This window comes from Haliotis cracherodii, unplaced genomic scaffold, assembly GCF_022045235.1.
Source record: "Haliotis cracherodii isolate W230 unplaced genomic scaffold, xgHalCrac1.p SCAF_12, whole genome shotgun sequence".
Taxonomy (NCBI): Eukaryota; Metazoa; Mollusca; class Gastropoda; order Lepetellida; family Haliotidae; genus Haliotis; species Haliotis cracherodii.
Window position 1 is genome coordinate 16,505,609 of NW_027266267.1, and position 18,260 is coordinate 16,523,868.

The following is an 18,260-nucleotide window of genomic DNA, read 5'->3' on the forward strand; positions in this document are numbered from 1 at the left end:
CTTGTTGTCAAAGGCATCACTTAATGCCTTAGGCATCCAATGATCGTGGTTCGATGTTCAGATTCCACCTTATTATTATCCCCTACCAAAACAAAGTTGGCGGGGTATATAGAAACGGGCTCCGTCCGTCCGTCCGTCACGTTTCGTTTCCGGAGCATAACTCATAAACCGTTCAATATTATTTCATCAAACTTTGCAGGTCTGTCAGGTACATACTGAACTGGTGCCTTTTGCTATTTATAAATTTTAGAATTTTTTATTTTTTACGTCTCCATGGCAACAAGATGGTCTTCTTTTTTTCACAATTTCCATGACAAGTTCCACCTTGGTTAAAAAAGGTCAGGGTTTGTTTAGATTTAATTATGTCATAAATTCTGCAACAGGCCGGGGCGGGGGAAAAAGCCACGTTAGTGGCAAACTCTTGTTATTCTTTTTGTTTCTGAGCCCCATGCGCGTAGAATGGTAAACGTAGTGTCTGTCATGTTGGTTAATGCATACCTGACACCTTGGTGACATACTGTTGATTAATTTGCGTACAATTGCCCTTGCCATTCCACCTGAAGAGTTAACCCAAGCTCGGCCACGTTGGCGGGTGCTGGGTCTACTGTTTACTCTCATCCCGAGAACATCCCACTGGTGCTCTATCGAGGACATGCCAGCAGAGTAGAGGGCCAGTCCAATGTCCGTACGCCTTATCGTCGGAGATAATCAGTGACGATCGTATGATGCTGACAAACCTAGAAACATAATGCATATGTATGTATGTATGTATGTGTGTGTGTGTGTGTGTGTGTGTGTGTGTGTGTGTGTGTGTGTGTGTGTGTGTGTGTGTGTGTGTGTGTGTGTGTGTGTGTGTGTGTGTGTGTGTGAGTGTGTGTAACGGTGTATGTAAGTGACTGTGACATTATATGATAATGGGTTAGGAGTTAGGGGTTATAATAACATCTCAAAACAGTATCCAACCACCTGATAAACGATGAAACTTCATTCCAGGTCTCACCAAGGTGCCTGACAACAGCATGACGAAGACAGTTGCTGCTACTGTATTATATTTGATTGCAGGTACGTCTTTCGTGTCAGACATATGCGTGATGGTGCACATTTTACATCTTTTATTTTGTGATGATTGAAGATGAAACAGTAATGATCTTATGTACTTGTAAAAAGAATATTTTCCATTTTACCCATCACATCATGACTCTACTTGGCGTAGTGCAGAATCCTACCTCGTGAATGACTTCTTCCTGCAGGTGTTGTGTCAGGTGCACCCAGTGCCAGTCCAGTGTTGTCTGCAGTGTCTGACACAGCCAGGTTCAGCTGGGAGATTCCACAGGGAGGTCTGGGGACAGGTACCAGTTTCTACACTGTCAGTCCTGCTGGTGTCTCTGTGTTCATAGTGACAGGTACTGGGACATTCCTCCCCACTGGCAGCTACAGAGACAGACTGGTGTACCAGGGGAACATAGCAGCCAGGAATGTCACCTTCACCCTAAGCAACATCCAGACATCTGATGCAGGGACATACACGTGTAGGGCTGGAGGGGCTACTGCTGGGATACAGAACTGTGGACAGAAACTTGTTGTCCTGGGTGAGTGGCTATTTAAATAATAATTAATAAGTTGCATGGTCTCCCTTAATTTAATCCACTCAGACAGCAATTCGTTACATCTTTATATGCGAGTAAGCTTTATATCTAAGTTAGAACCCCACATATTACGGCATATATGCGTCTTACTTCGTCAATGATAAAGTATAGGCATGCTCCCCACACATTATTGTAAAATCACTCAGGCCTATACATCGCCTATTCTTTCATGGTGCAACACGTAATCCCACAGAGTGAAAGTGAATTTTATACCAAAATATACATCATTAATTTTGATATATCGTAGGAATGTTAGGCCATTTTATACCACGTGTTCGACCTTATGCATATCCTGTCAGCCATAAAACTATCAATTGTCTTGCAGAAAATATTTTCTTCATAGTGAGCGATTGTATCCATGCTATGTATGAACAAACTAACTTACAGTAACATTCCAAATACATCTATGTTACTGAATGAGTCCAGGGTGTTTATCATAATACAATGACATTTATTCGAGGATGATAGTTTTGAGTGCATTATTCGTTATGTTCACTAAGAAATATCCCTGATAACAAGATTATGATTTCTATGTGCTCATACCAATGGTTCTGTATTTAGTCATACGACCGGCATTCCATCTAATGGGGAGGGACCCCAAGTAAGAGATTATCAGAAAGTACCATAGTGAAGCATATAAGACGTTCATGTATATGAAATATTTTATTTACGACTACGATGCTGTTCTGGGATACGTCGCAATTCTCGTATCTATTTTAGGATGCGACTGTTATATACACCATATCGCAAATAGAAAGCCACATCACAAGGTTTACAATGCATCCTAATAAAAACAAAGTATGCACTGCATAGTGCCGATCTGTGCTGACGTCGGCAAATGGCTACCAAACAGAGGATGCCTGGGCTTACAGAGAACTAACACAAGAAAAGTTAGGATTTAATAGCTGAGGGTCACAATGTGTGATAATTATGGTTGCCAAACATAAGCCATACTTATCATTCCCTACCTGAAAAGCTGCGAGTGACCAGGTTCCAACTGAGAAGCAATTAACCCTAAAAAAGAAAAGTATATCAAAGTAAGTCAATTTGTTAATAGGCAGCCCACGAGCACCACGCATACTTTGACATTATTCATTCTTGAGATATATGGACCGCCCCCATGGTCTTGATGTAGAGCGGAAGGTCGGGGGTTCCATCCCTGGCCGCGACATACCACACTTTCCTGCCTGGCACCACTTATGTAACCAATATTTGTAATAACAAGTTATATCCGTAAAAACGCAAGTTTATGGAGATCTCATGACATATCATGTTCTTGTTTTGAGAACATTTAATGTATTGTTTTCTAAAATACATTAAATATTTGCTGCATTGTACACACGTTTTGTTCTCGGTTGTATTTATTCCGTGTATAACAATGTGTCCCTCATTAAAGTGAGGGTTTTCTTAACATCAGTCTAAATCTCTTCTTTACGTTAGCCTAAAGCTCTTCCTTGCATTGGGTTTGATTGTCAACCGTTACACATATGGTCTGCATCAGGGCTTCGGAGATGGGGGAGTATTTGCATCCTGTAACTTGGAGATCCCTGTGTGTGCTGGATTGTAACATAAAAAGTAGGTATGTTCTCGGATCTGATTGGTTAAAAAGTGTTGTCGTTAAACCCCACTGCATTATAAATCAAAATGTTAGTCTATTGAAAGCAGTGTGGTCTCAGTCCCTAATGTTGTTACCAATAGTATAACAGTTCACAGTTGCATTCAGTATATTGTCTAAAGAAGGTTAACAGTTACACATGAGATCCCTGTGTGGGCACACACCTGGGCTACATTGGTTCTAAAGAGTAAAGTTTACTGGACAGTTACAAGATGGGCTGATAAACACAAACCATATTCTCAGCTGTAGCTCTGCAAGAGAATGGGATGAGTATAGGCTGATAGAGAGTGGGATGGGTATAGGCCGATAGAGAATGGGATGAGTATAGGCTGATAGAGAATGGGATGGGTATAGGCTGATAGAGAATGGGATGAATATAGACTGATAAATAATGGGATGAGTATAGGCTGATAGAGAGTGGGATGGGTATAGGCTGATAGAGAATGGGATGAGTATAGGCTGATAGAGAATGGGGTGGGTATAGGCTGGTAGAGAATGGGATGGGTATAGACTGATAGAGAATGGGATGAGTATAAGCTGATAGAGAATGGGATGAGTATAGGCTGATAGAGAATGGGATGTGTATAGGCTGATAGAGAGTTTGATGCATATAGGCTGATAGAGAATAGGATGAGTATAGGCTGCTGGAGAGTGGGATGAGTATAGGCTGATAGAGAATGGGAAGAGATATGGAAAGGGATGATTGTTTTGTTAAATATATACTGTTAGGTCTGTAAGAGAAACTTGTATTTTCTCAGCTTCCTTTAATGCATGCTGTACTTCCAGGATGATTTGTCATAATTCACGATTATTATGGATAACCTACAGTAAAACTAAAGTAAATTATGTAACACAAGATATTCCACATGAAAATATTTCCGGCACATTCGTACACAGTGGATTCAGCAACACATATAGCGTATATATTAATATACACCTATACTGTGACATAACCACATGACATATAACCTATTTAATAATCCGTGTGAAAGGCCAGAACATCGAGTCCACATCACAAGGATCACATCTGATAATCGTGTAACTACAAGATTGTTTACACTGTCAAGCTGTCACATCCTTACCTTCACGGCTTCTGAAATTTCACCCGAAATCAAGATATCATGACATGTCGGTCACATGTGTGTTGTCACGTTTTAACAGATTGTTACACAGATTGCTCAAAAGGCTGTAGAATTTATTAATACACTTGCACAGAGTCAGTGTTGTTTAACATTACAGATTGTTAAATTGTTTATATTATTTCACAAGTTAACACAAGACATTTCATATGAAAGTATTTCAGGTACATTCGAACATAGTAGACTCATTAACATCTTTAGCATATATTGTAATATACACCTGCACTGTGACATAACCACATGATCTATAACATTAAATAATCCCTGTAAAAGGCAAGCCTACAACACCTGTCCGTCCAGTGTCCACAACTCCTGTCTACAACCAGCAAGTGACCTTGACCTGCAACTCCACCTCCACCACTGTCCCAGCTGACCATGGTCTGACCTTGACCTACACCTGGCAGCGTGACAACACTGACATCACAGTTACCTCCCCTGGTTCCCCCTACACCTTCACAGTGAGTTCCCGGGACAGTCACAGCTACAGATGTAGAGCGATAGAAAGTCAGGGTCTGGAGTCAGAGTGGAGCCAGGGGTACAACATGGAGCCTCAGTGTGAGTACTGGAAGCAAGTTACATGACAGTTACATGCTATTCCTGATAGACCCTGCAAACATTCAAGGTACATAATATCACTTTGTTGATGTAGTTTGTTTATTGTTTGACACTGCACTCCGACTACATAATATCACTTTGTTGATGTAGTTTGTTTATTGTTTGACACTGCACTCCGACTACACAATATCACTTTGTTGATGTAGTTTGTTTATTGTTTGACACTGCACTCCGACTTAATAATATCACTTTGTTGATGTAGTTTGTTTATTGTTTGACACTGCACTCCGACTACACAATATCACTTTGTTGATGTAGTTTGTTTTTTGTTTGACACTGCACTCCGACTACACAATATCACTTTGTTGATGTAGTTTGTTTATTGTTTGACACTGCACTCCGACTACATAATACCACTTTGTTGATGTAGTTTGTTTATTGTTTGACACTGCACTCCGACTACATAATATCACTTTGTTGATGTAGTTTGTTTATTGTTTGACACTGCACTCCGACTACAAAATATCACTTTGTTGATGTAGTTTGTTTATTGTTTGACACTGCACTCCGACTACACAATATCACTTTGTTGATGTAGTTTGTTTATTGTTTGACACTGCACTCCGACTACACAATATCACTTTGTTGATGTAGTTTGTTTATTGTTTGACACTGCACTCCGACTACAAAATATCACTTTGTTGATGTAGTTTGTTTATTGTTTGATACTGCACTCCGACTACACAATATCACTTTGTTGATGTAGTTTGTTTATTGTTTGACACTGCACTCCGACTACATAATACCACTTTGTTGATGTAGTTTGTTTATTGTTTGACACTGCACTCCGACTACATAATACCACTTTGTTGATGTAGTTTGTTTATTGTTTGACACTGCACTCCGACTACACAATATCACTTTGTTGATGTAGTTTGTTTATTGTTTGACACTGCACTCCGACTACATAATATCACTTTGTTGATGTATTTTGTTTATTGTTTGACACTGCACTCCGACTACATAATACCACTTTGTTGATGTAGTTTGTTTATTGTTTGACACTGCACTCCGACTACATAATATCACTTTGTTGATGTAGTTTGTTTATTGTTTGACACTGCACTCCGACTACATAATATTACTTTGTTTTTCACTACACTCAAGCTATGTGATATCACTTTGTTCAATAAACTTAATTAAGGCCAACTACTTTTCGAAAATGGTTCACAATCTTTCCGAAATTATTTTCAGTGACACAATTTTGAGAGGTTGTGTATTCCATGTCTTATTCTGATCTTTGCCATTGCTATTCCCAGCTGCGTCATGCCAGTCCGGGAAGCAATCTATATTTTAGGGGAGATTTCCCATTCCTGGCATTATTGCTGATTCGGTCTTGATACACAACAGAACGAGTGAGTGAGTGAGTATTGGTTCATGCCGCTTTTGGCAGTGTTCCTGCAATATAACGACTGGGGATACCAGAAACGGGCTTCAAACATTGTACACATGTGGGGAACGAACGTTGGACGTCTTCGTGACGAGCGAACGCTTTAACTAATAGGCTAGCCCATCCTTCGAACAGAGAGAAGGTAGCAATTACCAAGAAGGAAACTATTCATATACAGTCGGGTGTAGAAGGTACAACGCCCATACCATGTTTAATAGTATAATTCTGTCATAAATATACGTGGACTATTTGCTTGATTCATTTTGTTATACAATTTATTTGAATTGCCAAGAAACACAGGTTGAATCAACCACTGTTTTGTTTGACCACAAACCGATTATATACAGGCCTTCTTAATATGGTTTCAATTTCTGATCTGCGACATTTATCAAAATTCACTCACTAACAAAACCAGACCTAATGATGTGCTAATGCTTGCTCTTTTGTTATATGTCATATCTCTATTTCTATATTTGTCACCAACACATATCTTTCCATTCCATATATTTATGACATTTGTTATAACTCCCGTTTTGTTTAGCAGTTATGTATGTTACACACAGTATAAGTGCCGTATTACCATTTATTCCAGACGGGCCCTACCAGATGTCTCTGACCCCCTCCACCTCCTCCTACACTGTGACAGAACACCAGGCTCTTCCATCAATCACGTGCTCCGCCCTCTGTAGACCCGGATGTACCTACAGGTGGTTACACAATGGAACAGCTTTCAGCAGTGGGGCCATACTCCAGGGACAAGCTTACAGATCTAAGACAGGCTCCTATAGATGTCAGCCTTCTAATACACACGGGAGTACTGACAGTGTCACAGTCAGTGTTGATGTTCAGTGTAAGTATATAATCTACACTGGTGACAGTGTTACAGTCAGTGTTATGTTCAATGTAAGTATACAGTCTACACTGGTGACAGTGTTACAGTCAGTGTTGATGTGAAGTTTAAGTATAAAATCTACACTGTTGACAGTGTTACAGTCAGTGTTGATGTTCAGTGTAAGTATATAGTCTACACTGGTGACAGTGGTACAGTCAGTGTTGATGTTCAGTGTAAGTATATTGTCTATACTGGTGACAGTCTTACAGTCAGTGTTGATGTTCAGTTGAAGTATACAGTCTACACTGGTGACAGTGTTACAGTCAGTGTTGATGTTCAGTTGAAGTATATAGTCTACACTGGTGACAGTGGTACAATCAGTGTTGATGTTCAGTGTAAGTATATAGTCTACACTGGTGACAGTGTTACAGTCAGTGTTGATGTTCAGTGTAAGTATATAGTCTACACTGGTGACAGTGGTACAGTCAGTGTTGATGTTCAGTGTAAGTAAATAGTCTACACTGGTGACAGTGGTACAATCAGTGTTGATGTTCAGTGTAAGTATATAGTCTACACTGGTTACAGTGCGACAGTCAGTGTTGATGTTCAGTGTAAGTATATAGTCTACACTGATGACAGTGTTACAGTCAGTGTTGATGTTCAGTGTAAGTATATAGTCTACACTGGTGACAGTGGTACAGTCAGTGTTGATGTTCAGTGTACGTTTATAGTCTACACTGGTGGCAGTGCGACAGTCAGTGTTAGTATAGGTGTAAGAACACTGGTGACTTTGCTAAACGACTGTGCGAAAATGTTAAACTTTAGCTTCAGTATTAAACGATGTAAGATTGTAGTTGTCGTTGGACTAGTTAATTGAGGATTTAAAGAAATACCTTGACATTTAGAACTTTTACACTTAATTAACATGGCAATCACAACAATAATTTTGGAGTACTCGAGGAGAAGTTGTTGCTAAAATGTTGCTATCCGGCGTGATATTAGGCAGGTCTCAATGTGTGTGGATAACGTCCAGATGGAATAACACAAATGGACAATCACTGCTTGTTAAACGTCATGAATTGGCCAAGTGTTGTCTGCAGTGCAATAGAACAGCTTCGTTTGGAAGCGGGAACATCGCTTTCGGTTGTAGCAAGGATATGATATGTCTCAGAACTTTGGTGTCGACTTGCAAAAGCATATCCACGGTCGCGCGGCACTGATGACGAAAATAAAAGTTCCTATCCGATTGTATTAATTTAACTGCCATTATTAGACCGGTTTAAAACACAAAAACCTTCTAATTATTGTCTGAGATTTTGTTATGCGTAAAAAATCTTAACAGCCTTAACATCAAATGTTATGAGTGAGTATGGTTTTACGCCGCGTTTAGCAATATTCTAGCAATATCACGGCGGGGGACCGAATGTAATGTACGTCTTGGCTTGTTTTATGTTCTTTGGCTACGTATAATGCATGTACTAACGGAGAAAAGTAACAGTGCTTAATATGAGTTTTAAAAGATACAATAAATATGTCTTTCATGTTGATGCACGGCGCCCAATTTGGATCTTTGCGTCTTTCTTAACGTGTGTTATTTAATCTGAACAGTACACAATAATTGAAAGTGCTCTTAGAAACACTTTTGTTAAATCATTAATAACACTTACGCGATGATGAAATCAACGTCTACGTGCCGTTGATTTGCTAAAAACAGGAATGGTGTAAACCGAAGTTGGCAGACATTCAATGTTCTTCGAAACACAATATCATTATGACTTGCCTCTGCTCGGGCGTCCTCGTGTGACGTCACGTCAACAAGACAAACAGATCCTATTGGTGCATCTACGGAATCCATTCCAAACTCACATTAACAGCTCGGAGAGCTCCTCAGGTGAGACTAATTAGTGACAGAACCGTACACAACAGTTTGAGGTAGCACAATATCCAGTCCCGAGGTTCAGTGATACTCTCGTTTGTGCTTCTTGGTATAGACAGCATCAGAGAATCAGAAGACAAGACTGGGATAGTATATTGTTCACAGATGAGTTCAGGTCCCATCTGGACAGCTCTGATGGTCGTGCAACGTGTCTACAGGCGAACAGTGGAACGTTTCGGTGACGCTCGTCAGCATGGGCTGTGGAAGTGTAATGGTAAATCAAACATTTAAAACCAAATCAATATATGAAATTACAATATTGAATATTATACTCTAAAGGAAACATGTACTGTTCGCAGAGCTTTACATGGACATTTCATATTTTAACATTTGTTTTATGATAGGAAACATGGTATACGACACTACATTTGTCAAGTTCTTTTGTAAATAATGTCTAAACAATCAGAATTGCGTGACAAAATATGTAAGAGATCGTGTGTATGTTTATTCACCCGACCTTCACCAACAAATGTTACATACGTTTACATCACCTCCTGTCAGCGACTATTAAAAAATGGCGTGTTCACTATTCGCGGGATTTTCAGAGTAGGACTTTCGTGGTTCAGGGATGGTATGTACATAAATATGTTATGAAAGTACGCAGAAACAATCTGACAATCTGCGTATTTTCATTGGCGTTTATGTTTTCCATTGTAAGCATGAGAACATGTCAGAAATGCAGAAAAGTACCTTCAATAAGTCAATCATTGCGTCATGCAGAACGGAATCTTTGGCAATTTCTTTTTGTATTCGAATCAATGTATGCAGTGGAAAGACGAATGGATCTCTTGCAAAAGGAGAATACATCACACAATGTAAAATCTGAATTTTGCGTTGTTTACATTTTACTCAAATACATTTTTTCAAGCGGACTCATTTGTATTAGAGACAAAACGATTTGTCATGTGATTCCAAAATGTATGATGGATTGAGGGATGTATATGTCTAAGCTGTGAAATGTACATGATGTTTTGTCGTCTTTTTTCCTGCATAAGTGAAACGTGATTCTGTAAGCACTAACCAATATTGCGGAAAGTCATCTTCGGAGTTCGCGTTTTCTAAAGGACTATAACTGATTCAAGGGTTATCGGTGATTTTCAGAGAGAGGTGCGCATGCGTCAGCTGTGATAGTCGTGTTTCACTTTAAAGGAAAAAAATGGGTATCTCTTTAGCCCAATGTCGGGCTGCAGTAGGGACGTTCTTCCAGCCACATATGTCACAACGATGTACGGCATACACGTGTACAGAAGCTCAATCACCATGTGTTGGAGACTTTGAGGCTTCTGAGTGCTCTACTCGTGACGTGCGGATCGGTCGAAGTAAGTCCCGGCCCTGGCTTAGTAGTTGTACCGACAAGGAAGGAGCTGTGGAATTACTATTCTGAAATGTGATCTGACAACATGAATAAGAACTTTGAATTTCTGTAGGGTTATCGGCGACCTTTCAAAATGATATATGGGAATTTGAGAAAATAACATACACCTGTGATCACTTATATGCTATTTTTTATTGGATAACTAAGTTTTCCAACTAAACATAAGATATTTAGATTTCAAAACATACACTGTATAGCGCAGTGAAGGTTGATTTAGTAATGTAGCAAAATGACGGGATTTACGATGTAACGAAGTATTTTCTTTGCCTAAAATGACAGCAGATGATATCACTGAAGAGAGAATGTCCTGTAGAATTCAAATCTGTGAAGAGTATTTGTGTTTATGTCGAGGGTTGAAGAGGAAGGACATAAATGTCTGCAGGTTATGCGTTGTTCCGCAGGTTATGAGCCCTGCTGACGTCGTCTTTCTACTCTCAACCGCGCTTGTGGGCTTTACAAAAGTGGTGAACGTCACGGACACGCAACACTTAGGGAAGTACTCCCAAATCTGGTTGACACGCCCTGATATCAGTGATATTCTGTCCAAAACGGCGTAACAACCTCACTCATGCTTCAACAGGACCGTATAGAACACGTGCAACAACATCATTCCTACCGAACCATCATGTACAGGCTTTCTCGTTGTAATCTAAAACACAACTTATAACACCTACTATCACTTCGACAAGGGCCGGAGGTTTCAGATAGAATTTGTCATTAATAGTGTATACATGAGATTGAGTTCTCATAACCTTGGCCTTTGTTGCGTACTGTGTTCATATCAGACACTTGACCACGTTTGCAATGTGTTATCACTCATCAAGTGCAGTCAACACAAATCTTGTTATAGTATTTCCCTTCCATTCATATGATTAAACTAACTAGCGGTACTACGTTACATGTACTGATGTAGTCTCCACCCCACAACTTTGAAATCAAGAGCAAAGTGAGCTTTGTGTTTTGGGTACGATTTTGTTGGCATGTGAAATGTAGGGTTCAATTTATGCATATCTCACTGGTTGATGTGAAACATGTAGGAAGACTTAAGTTTCATCTAACATTGACATTCAAACATTTTAGTTCATTGTCCTAGTGATGCCATGAGTTTTTCGTAAAGCAGTTTTCTTTGACGCATGTCACATGTAATATATATTGTCACTTTGTTACATTATCTATAAGTGAATTGGCAACGGCAGTTTTTTTCTGTTATTATGAGTGTGTCAGATTGTTTATTGCTGCACAGATCCAGCAGAGGTGGTTCTAGAGACACAAGGAAGCGCCACATGTCGGCCACACAGAGTCTTTATAGGTCAGCAGAATGTCCAGCTGACATGTCGAGTGACGGCAGCTAACCCGTCAGTGACGTCATACACGTGGACTCACAACAGTTCTGTTATCCAATCAGCGAGAGGTGCAGTGTTCACCATCAGCTCCGTCAGCAGGACCAGTGGAGGATCCTATACCTGTCAGGGAAGCAATGGCCTCGGAGGAAACATATCGTCACCAGTGACACTGGAGGTTCAATGTAAGTGTTAGTCAGAGTATTATCAGGGGAGCAATAGCCTCAGTGGATCAACGCTGGGGGTTTAGTATAAGTGTAAATCGTATTAGTAGAGTCACTCAATGCATATGTTTGCATGTTATCATTCTTCAGATGGACCTTCTGTGTCAGTTACCGCTTCCACTCAGACTGTGTGGGACAGACTCTGACTGTGACCTGCTCTGTGGACTCCAAACCTGCTGCTACTGTGACATGGACAAGGAAAGATGGCAGCGGCTTTACCTCTCAGACAGGATCTACTCTGACGATCAGTAACATACAGAGATCACAGACAGGGACATATGTGTGTACAGCTACCAATACCCTGAGTTCTTGTGTGGGGACATCTGTAGTGGGATCTGACTCTGTGGAGGTGACAGTAGATGTACAGTGTAAGTATCATCGTTACAATACTGGACATATGTGTGTTCAGCTACCAACACCCTCAGTTCATTGTGGGGACATCTGTAGTGAGATCTGACTCTGTGGAGGTGACAGTAGATGTACAGTGTAAGTATCATTGTTAGAATACTGGACATATGTTTGTACATCTACCAACACCCTTAGTCCATGTCTGGGGACTTCAGATTAAAATCTGCGGAGGTGACAGTGGATATACTGTGTAAGGATTATTGTTAGAATACTGGACATATGTGTGAACAAGTATACATCTAATGCGAGATATATTGCTTGGCACAGCAAACCTACCACTAAATCCTTGTCTCAATGACTAACCATAATCCTCCTTTATATAATCAAGAAAGGGCTTTCTGTATATTCATAGAAGGTAGTTGAGACAAATGGAATTTATTCCAAATGGATTCTTAAAAGTTCAAAGTATTTGCATGTCTTTTCACAATCTCAGAAGAAAACCTAGAACATTTGTTTTTAACTTTGTGCACCAAACTTAAAGAAAAAGTTCATCCCTTGATCTGTGGGTCATTGTGTTACAAAATGTGGTGACCATAGACATAGTTACATACCTATCTTTAGAAGTTCAGGTCAGTTAGTCTTAAAATGAAAGCAAATTCCTACTGAATATTACTGAGAAAACATTATTTGAAATGCTTGACTTTTGTAAGATTTGGGGGGAAGATATTTATGCAGGAATAAGGCATCCCCATGTGAACGCTTGCGCTCCCATTTTGGCAAATTTCAGGCAAGGTAACTTGGCCAAGAAGCTTCAGGTTTAGCAATGATCTGATATTATTCAATTACTATGAAATAGCTAATTCACTTCCACTGATTTACCAATCCGAATTAGAAATGAGACCGTTATATATGCATAAAGATTCAGAATGATAAAACACTCTCCACAAGACCGTAAGACAAGAGGGATGACTTTCCCAAAGTCAAATTTCTCTTTTAGTCGAGCAACATTCCAGAAGCTTCTCTCCTTAGTGTCTACATTTCACAACTTTTGAGGTACAATCGAGCATGCTCTTTCTGCCATGATTTCAAAGAACGTCATACAACTCTAGCCCAGAAATTGTTTGATCATGGTTACAACATTCAAAATGGTTTACATTTCCAAATTGACGTATGAAACCTTTTTCGCGAACACCTGGTATCATCACTATTTGATAGTAATTCATTAACACATACTCGTGATATAAACGGAATTGTACAGTTGACTCTGATGTTTATAGAAATTTCACATAACCCTCGGTTGCCTGTGGTTACTAGAATATAATGACTATTTGTGTTTCGGAGCAAATTACAATATCTACACATTTCAGCTTGGCAGGCATACACAAGGAAGAACCATGTTTACATCTTCAGTACAGGGCCTTGAAGAGTGTGAGTGAGTGAGTGAGTATGGTTTTACGCCGCTTTTAGCAATATTCCCGCAATATCAGGGCGGGGAACACCAGAAATGGGCTTCACACATTGTACCCATGTCGGGAATCGAACCCGAGTCTTCGGCGTGACGAGCGAACGCTTTAACCACAAGGCTACCCGACCGCCCCCCCCCACCCCCCCCCCCCCCCCCCCCCATCCCCCTTGAAGACAAAATGCCAATTAATAAATGCCACAACACCCTTTCCATAATCGGAGTCACAGCAAACTTTGTCAATGGTTCAGTGACAATTAATGAATCTGATGTAGTTATCTTGAGATGTCAGTTGGATAGTGCTGGTAATCCAAGGTCAGCCATCGGGTTACTGAATGGGTCTGGGGAGTTGACAAGGTCAGATAACTCCATGACAGCAGAATATAGACTGGCGTTTAGTAGGCCACACTCATGGTAGTTGTTTTTCATCTTTAAAATTAAATGCGTTAACAACAGGATAGTGTATTAAGTGTGTACAGCCAAATCCTTCCATCACAACGAGGTATATTTATTTTTTCAGATCCTGCCAATGTAAACATGTTCACCGCCAACTCACTCAGCGGCACATTGACAGTTAACGAGTCTGACACAGTGACTTTACGATGCCAGATTGATAGTAATCCAAGGCCAGTCATCAAGTTACTGAATGGAACTGAGGAGTTGACAAGGGCAGATAACTCCCTGACAGCAGAATATAGACTGGAGTCAGCAGACTGCAGACAAAGAGGGAACTACTCCTGTACTGCCACTAACAACATCGGGACACCTGTCAGCCAGAGCCTGGAGTTGTTGGTCAAATGTGAGTACTTCCTGAGAAGATCTGTCCACAGGTTATTATTTGACTCTGTTCATCTTCATTTTCTTATGATTGTAATAGTTGGGATTTTTTACATTGCAAACATTATGTGTAATATTAGTAGTACTTGTAGTAGTAGCTTATGAGATCATGTACATCTGGTTATTCTGACACTATGCTTAATATTTCAACTGTGCTTGTTTATTAAGAGTATGTTGGTGCTTATCTTTCTTTGAGTCATTGCAAAATGTTTTGTGTAAGGTTCTCCTCGACTAGATGAGACAGTTTCCCCTCAACTCAAGTATGCCTCTAGACTTGGTGGTAACGTGAACGTGTCTGTGTCAGTCCTAGCCTACCCCCTTCCTACATTCACCTGGAGTAGAACTACCAGCACCAGCCAGGACCTCACTGGTTCCTCCAGCCCTGTCTCAGACATCTCAGTCACTTCCAGACTACACCTTACTAACCTCCAACAGCAGGACTTCGGGGACTACAGTCTGACAGTGGATAATGGTGTAGGTGGCTCAGTAGCATACACGCTCGGCATCGTGTCTGAAGGTTAGTGTTTAATATATTGTCTCAAGTCCTACCTCAAACCTTTCTCATACTAGAAATGGCTTTTGCGAGTTAATGGCATGCAATATCATTACTGTGTCTGAAAGTGAGTTGCTTAATTCTGATTCAAGCTTGACTGATTCATGATTCACATATTCACATCTTTTAATAATCATTCAAAAATGTTTACTCATTTTACCTTCATTGTAATTTTATATAAATGAGATAACATTTCAGCATTCAAAAATGAAACTATAAGCACATTCTCTTTCTTATTTATTTGTTGTAAGGGCCACCACAGACACCTACACAGTTTAGAGATCTTGATAATGCAACAACGTCGTCGGTATGGTTATCTTGGCTGCCTGGCTTCAATGGTGGAAACCCTCAGACGTTCCTGCTTGAGTATCGTCAGTTTGCTACGAGAACGTGGACTGTGTATAATTCTTATGATGACATTGGCAAGATGATGGTGGTGGAAGTGACTGGGCTTACACTGGGAGATATTTACCCATTCCGACTACAAGCTAGAAATGAATATGATGGTTCCAGTAAACATGTATTTGTGGAAACTAGGACTGCTGGAGGTATGTGTCACTCAAGTAGAATCACAAATCGAAGTATCAGCTAAATCGATTTGCAAACTAATCAGCATGAAATGAATTTCCTATATGCGCATTTGTAGTCTTTGGATGTTTACTATTTGGTTACTTATTATTCTTACTTATTTAAGTAAGTTTTTAAAGATTGTATACGTTCAAAGTAAACAGACGTAACACTTTGTACAGATGTTTAGAATCGAACCTATGTATTCTATGTGATTACTCGCCACTCAGACCAATCACCAAATCATTCTTGGAAAGTAGTAAAACTGGAAACGAATACCTTTTCACCTAAATACAGTGACATATGTTTAGCACTCGCCTGTTATAATATGTTATTTATATTGTAGATCCACCAGGCCATCAACAACCCGAAGCACCATATACAATTACAGGGTTGATAACAGGAACAGCAGTAGGAACTTTTCTTCTTACTTTGCTCATTGAGGGAATTTTTCTGGTGCTACTTTACAGAAAGGGGTACAGGTTCGGAAATATTCTAAAAGGTATATAATATAAATTTTCTTTGTCGAATGATTCGATACTATTTGAAGGCTATAGGTTGAATTCAAAATGATGTTCCATGACAATGATGGATATGTTTGAAATAAATATTCTCGGAATTTCTTATTTTTAGTGTATGGAAATTAACAGAACAAGATGCAATTTTACAAGCAATTGTTTTTGTTAAATGTTGCTATTATTATATATCTGTAGTCAATTGCAATTTTACTATATCATTCTCTCTGTGATTTTTTTGTTTACACTTCACTCGACTCGTTACAGTTTGTGATATGTTTTATATTATATACCATGTGGCTATTCTTGTATTCCAGGAAATGCGTCACGAGAAAGGTAGTATAAATGCAATATGTCAACGTTAAACATCACAATGTAGTAACATCTGAAATTATGAAATACAGTAAATAGAAATAATAGGCAGACAAAAACCGTACTGGGGTTTACTGTTCAATTCCATTATTGATTGCTAGATATCGACCTTGTTCATTTTGCAGCACCAGGAATCCTGATACTGTCGAAATGGACAACAGAGAATATTCATCATTAGGTAGGTACTGGTTATTTTTGGTTTCCGTTTTGTTGATAGTACCATTATGCCCAGATGTGTTTAGCACGAAAATCATTACAATGTTTTCACTTTGATTTGTTTCAGATCAGAACAATGTTCCAGCTCAGTATTCCAATTTGGAGGAGGAATCAGACAAACAACAGTACTCACAGTTGAAGATTTATGAGAATACTAAAGGTAGCTGCAGGTTATGTCATTTTTCACAATACTTATTAATTTGAAGTATACTAGTGAAGGTAATATTGAAATACGTAATGAATTACATCTTCAGTGGATGCTGCAGCAGATACAAGTACCTATGAAGGCATGACAGAGACTCCCCCTGTGACCTATGAGTCAATCAGAGCATCTCCATACCAGAACACTGGGGCACATTCTCAAGGTAACCAAAACATGAAACACTCTTGCTGGTTTGAATCGTATGTCATTACGATGGATCAACTGTTTACAATGAATAGTATTACACAGGAGCATATGCTTTCTCCTCTCTTCTATGGCAATGCGTATTCATTTCATGATTGTTCGATTCCCGAAATGGGTACAATGTGTGAAGCCCATTTCTGGTTTCCCCGCCGTGATATTGCTGGAATATTGCTAAAAGCGGCATAAAACCATACTCACTATCTCATGTTTACATGAGTTACTATCAAATCCATATCATATTCTATGTTTAATTACCGGTGGTTTTGTGTTTTTCAGGCCCTGGCCATATACATGATTAATGATGAGAGTATACATCAAGACATCAGTTCAAGTAACAGACCAAGGGACACGTTGTATACCTACATGTCCTTTCTATTGGATATGGAAAGGGTTTTGTCGCATTATTTGCTTTGGGGCAAATGAATGCACTGTCACTTTAAGAAGCTGAAATCTCTATCTTGGCAAGCAGGTTCAAGAATAATCATATTGGTAATGCTTTACTATTTCTATATCGCCGTTTTCACAAAATATTACACACAATAAATAAACATATTTTCACATCGAATAAACACATCGTTTTGATGATTATGTATACATACCAGAGGAAGTTCACTAGAATTAATATCATCAGTGTCGGATGTCTGTAAGTTTAACATATTTCTCTTGTTTGGCTGGAAGTAACAGTCATTGTTGAACCAAAAGGAGGGAACCTGATCAGCCAGATTAAAAAAAACAACAACATTCGTTTAAAGTCAAATAATGTCATCATCTTTTCGCGAACACCTGGCATCATCGCTGTTTGATAGTGGATCATGAACACATGCCCATGATATAGTCGGAATCGTACAATAGACTCTGCTTTCAGCAGAGAT

General features: G+C 39.5%; 1 protein-coding gene across 1 annotated transcript; it reads left to right on the plus strand.

The window, feature by feature from the left end:
• Window positions 1-1,019: 1,019 nt before the first annotated feature.
• On the plus strand, window positions 1,020-17,687 carry LOC139457100 (protein turtle-like). The gene is made up of 13 exons (XM_071238537.1): window positions 1,020-1,062; window positions 1,251-1,589; window positions 4,674-4,955; window positions 6,998-7,255; window positions 14,443-14,721; window positions 14,980-15,276; window positions 15,564-15,860; window positions 16,226-16,381; window positions 16,712-16,730; window positions 16,892-16,944; window positions 17,050-17,142; window positions 17,237-17,347; window positions 17,665-17,687. Exons 1-13 carry the CDS (start codon window positions 1,020-1,022, stop codon window positions 17,685-17,687), a joined length of 2,250 nt encoding a protein of 749 aa, XP_071094638.1.
• Window positions 17,688-18,260: the final 573 nt, after the last annotated feature.

Excerpts from the sequence above, each read along its gene's own strand:
- LOC139457100 (XM_071238537.1), top strand. The coding sequence starts at position 1,020 with ATGACGAAGACAGTTGCTGCTACTGTATTATATTTGATTGCAG. Across the intron at positions 4,956-6,997 it reads GTACAACATGGAGCCTCAGT|ACGGGCCCTACCAGATGTCT; the intron begins GTGAGTACTGGA and ends CATTTATTCCAG. Across the intron at positions 7,256-14,442 it reads AGTCAGTGTTGATGTTCAGT|ATCCTGCCAATGTAAACATG; the intron begins GTAAGTATATAA and ends TTATTTTTTCAG.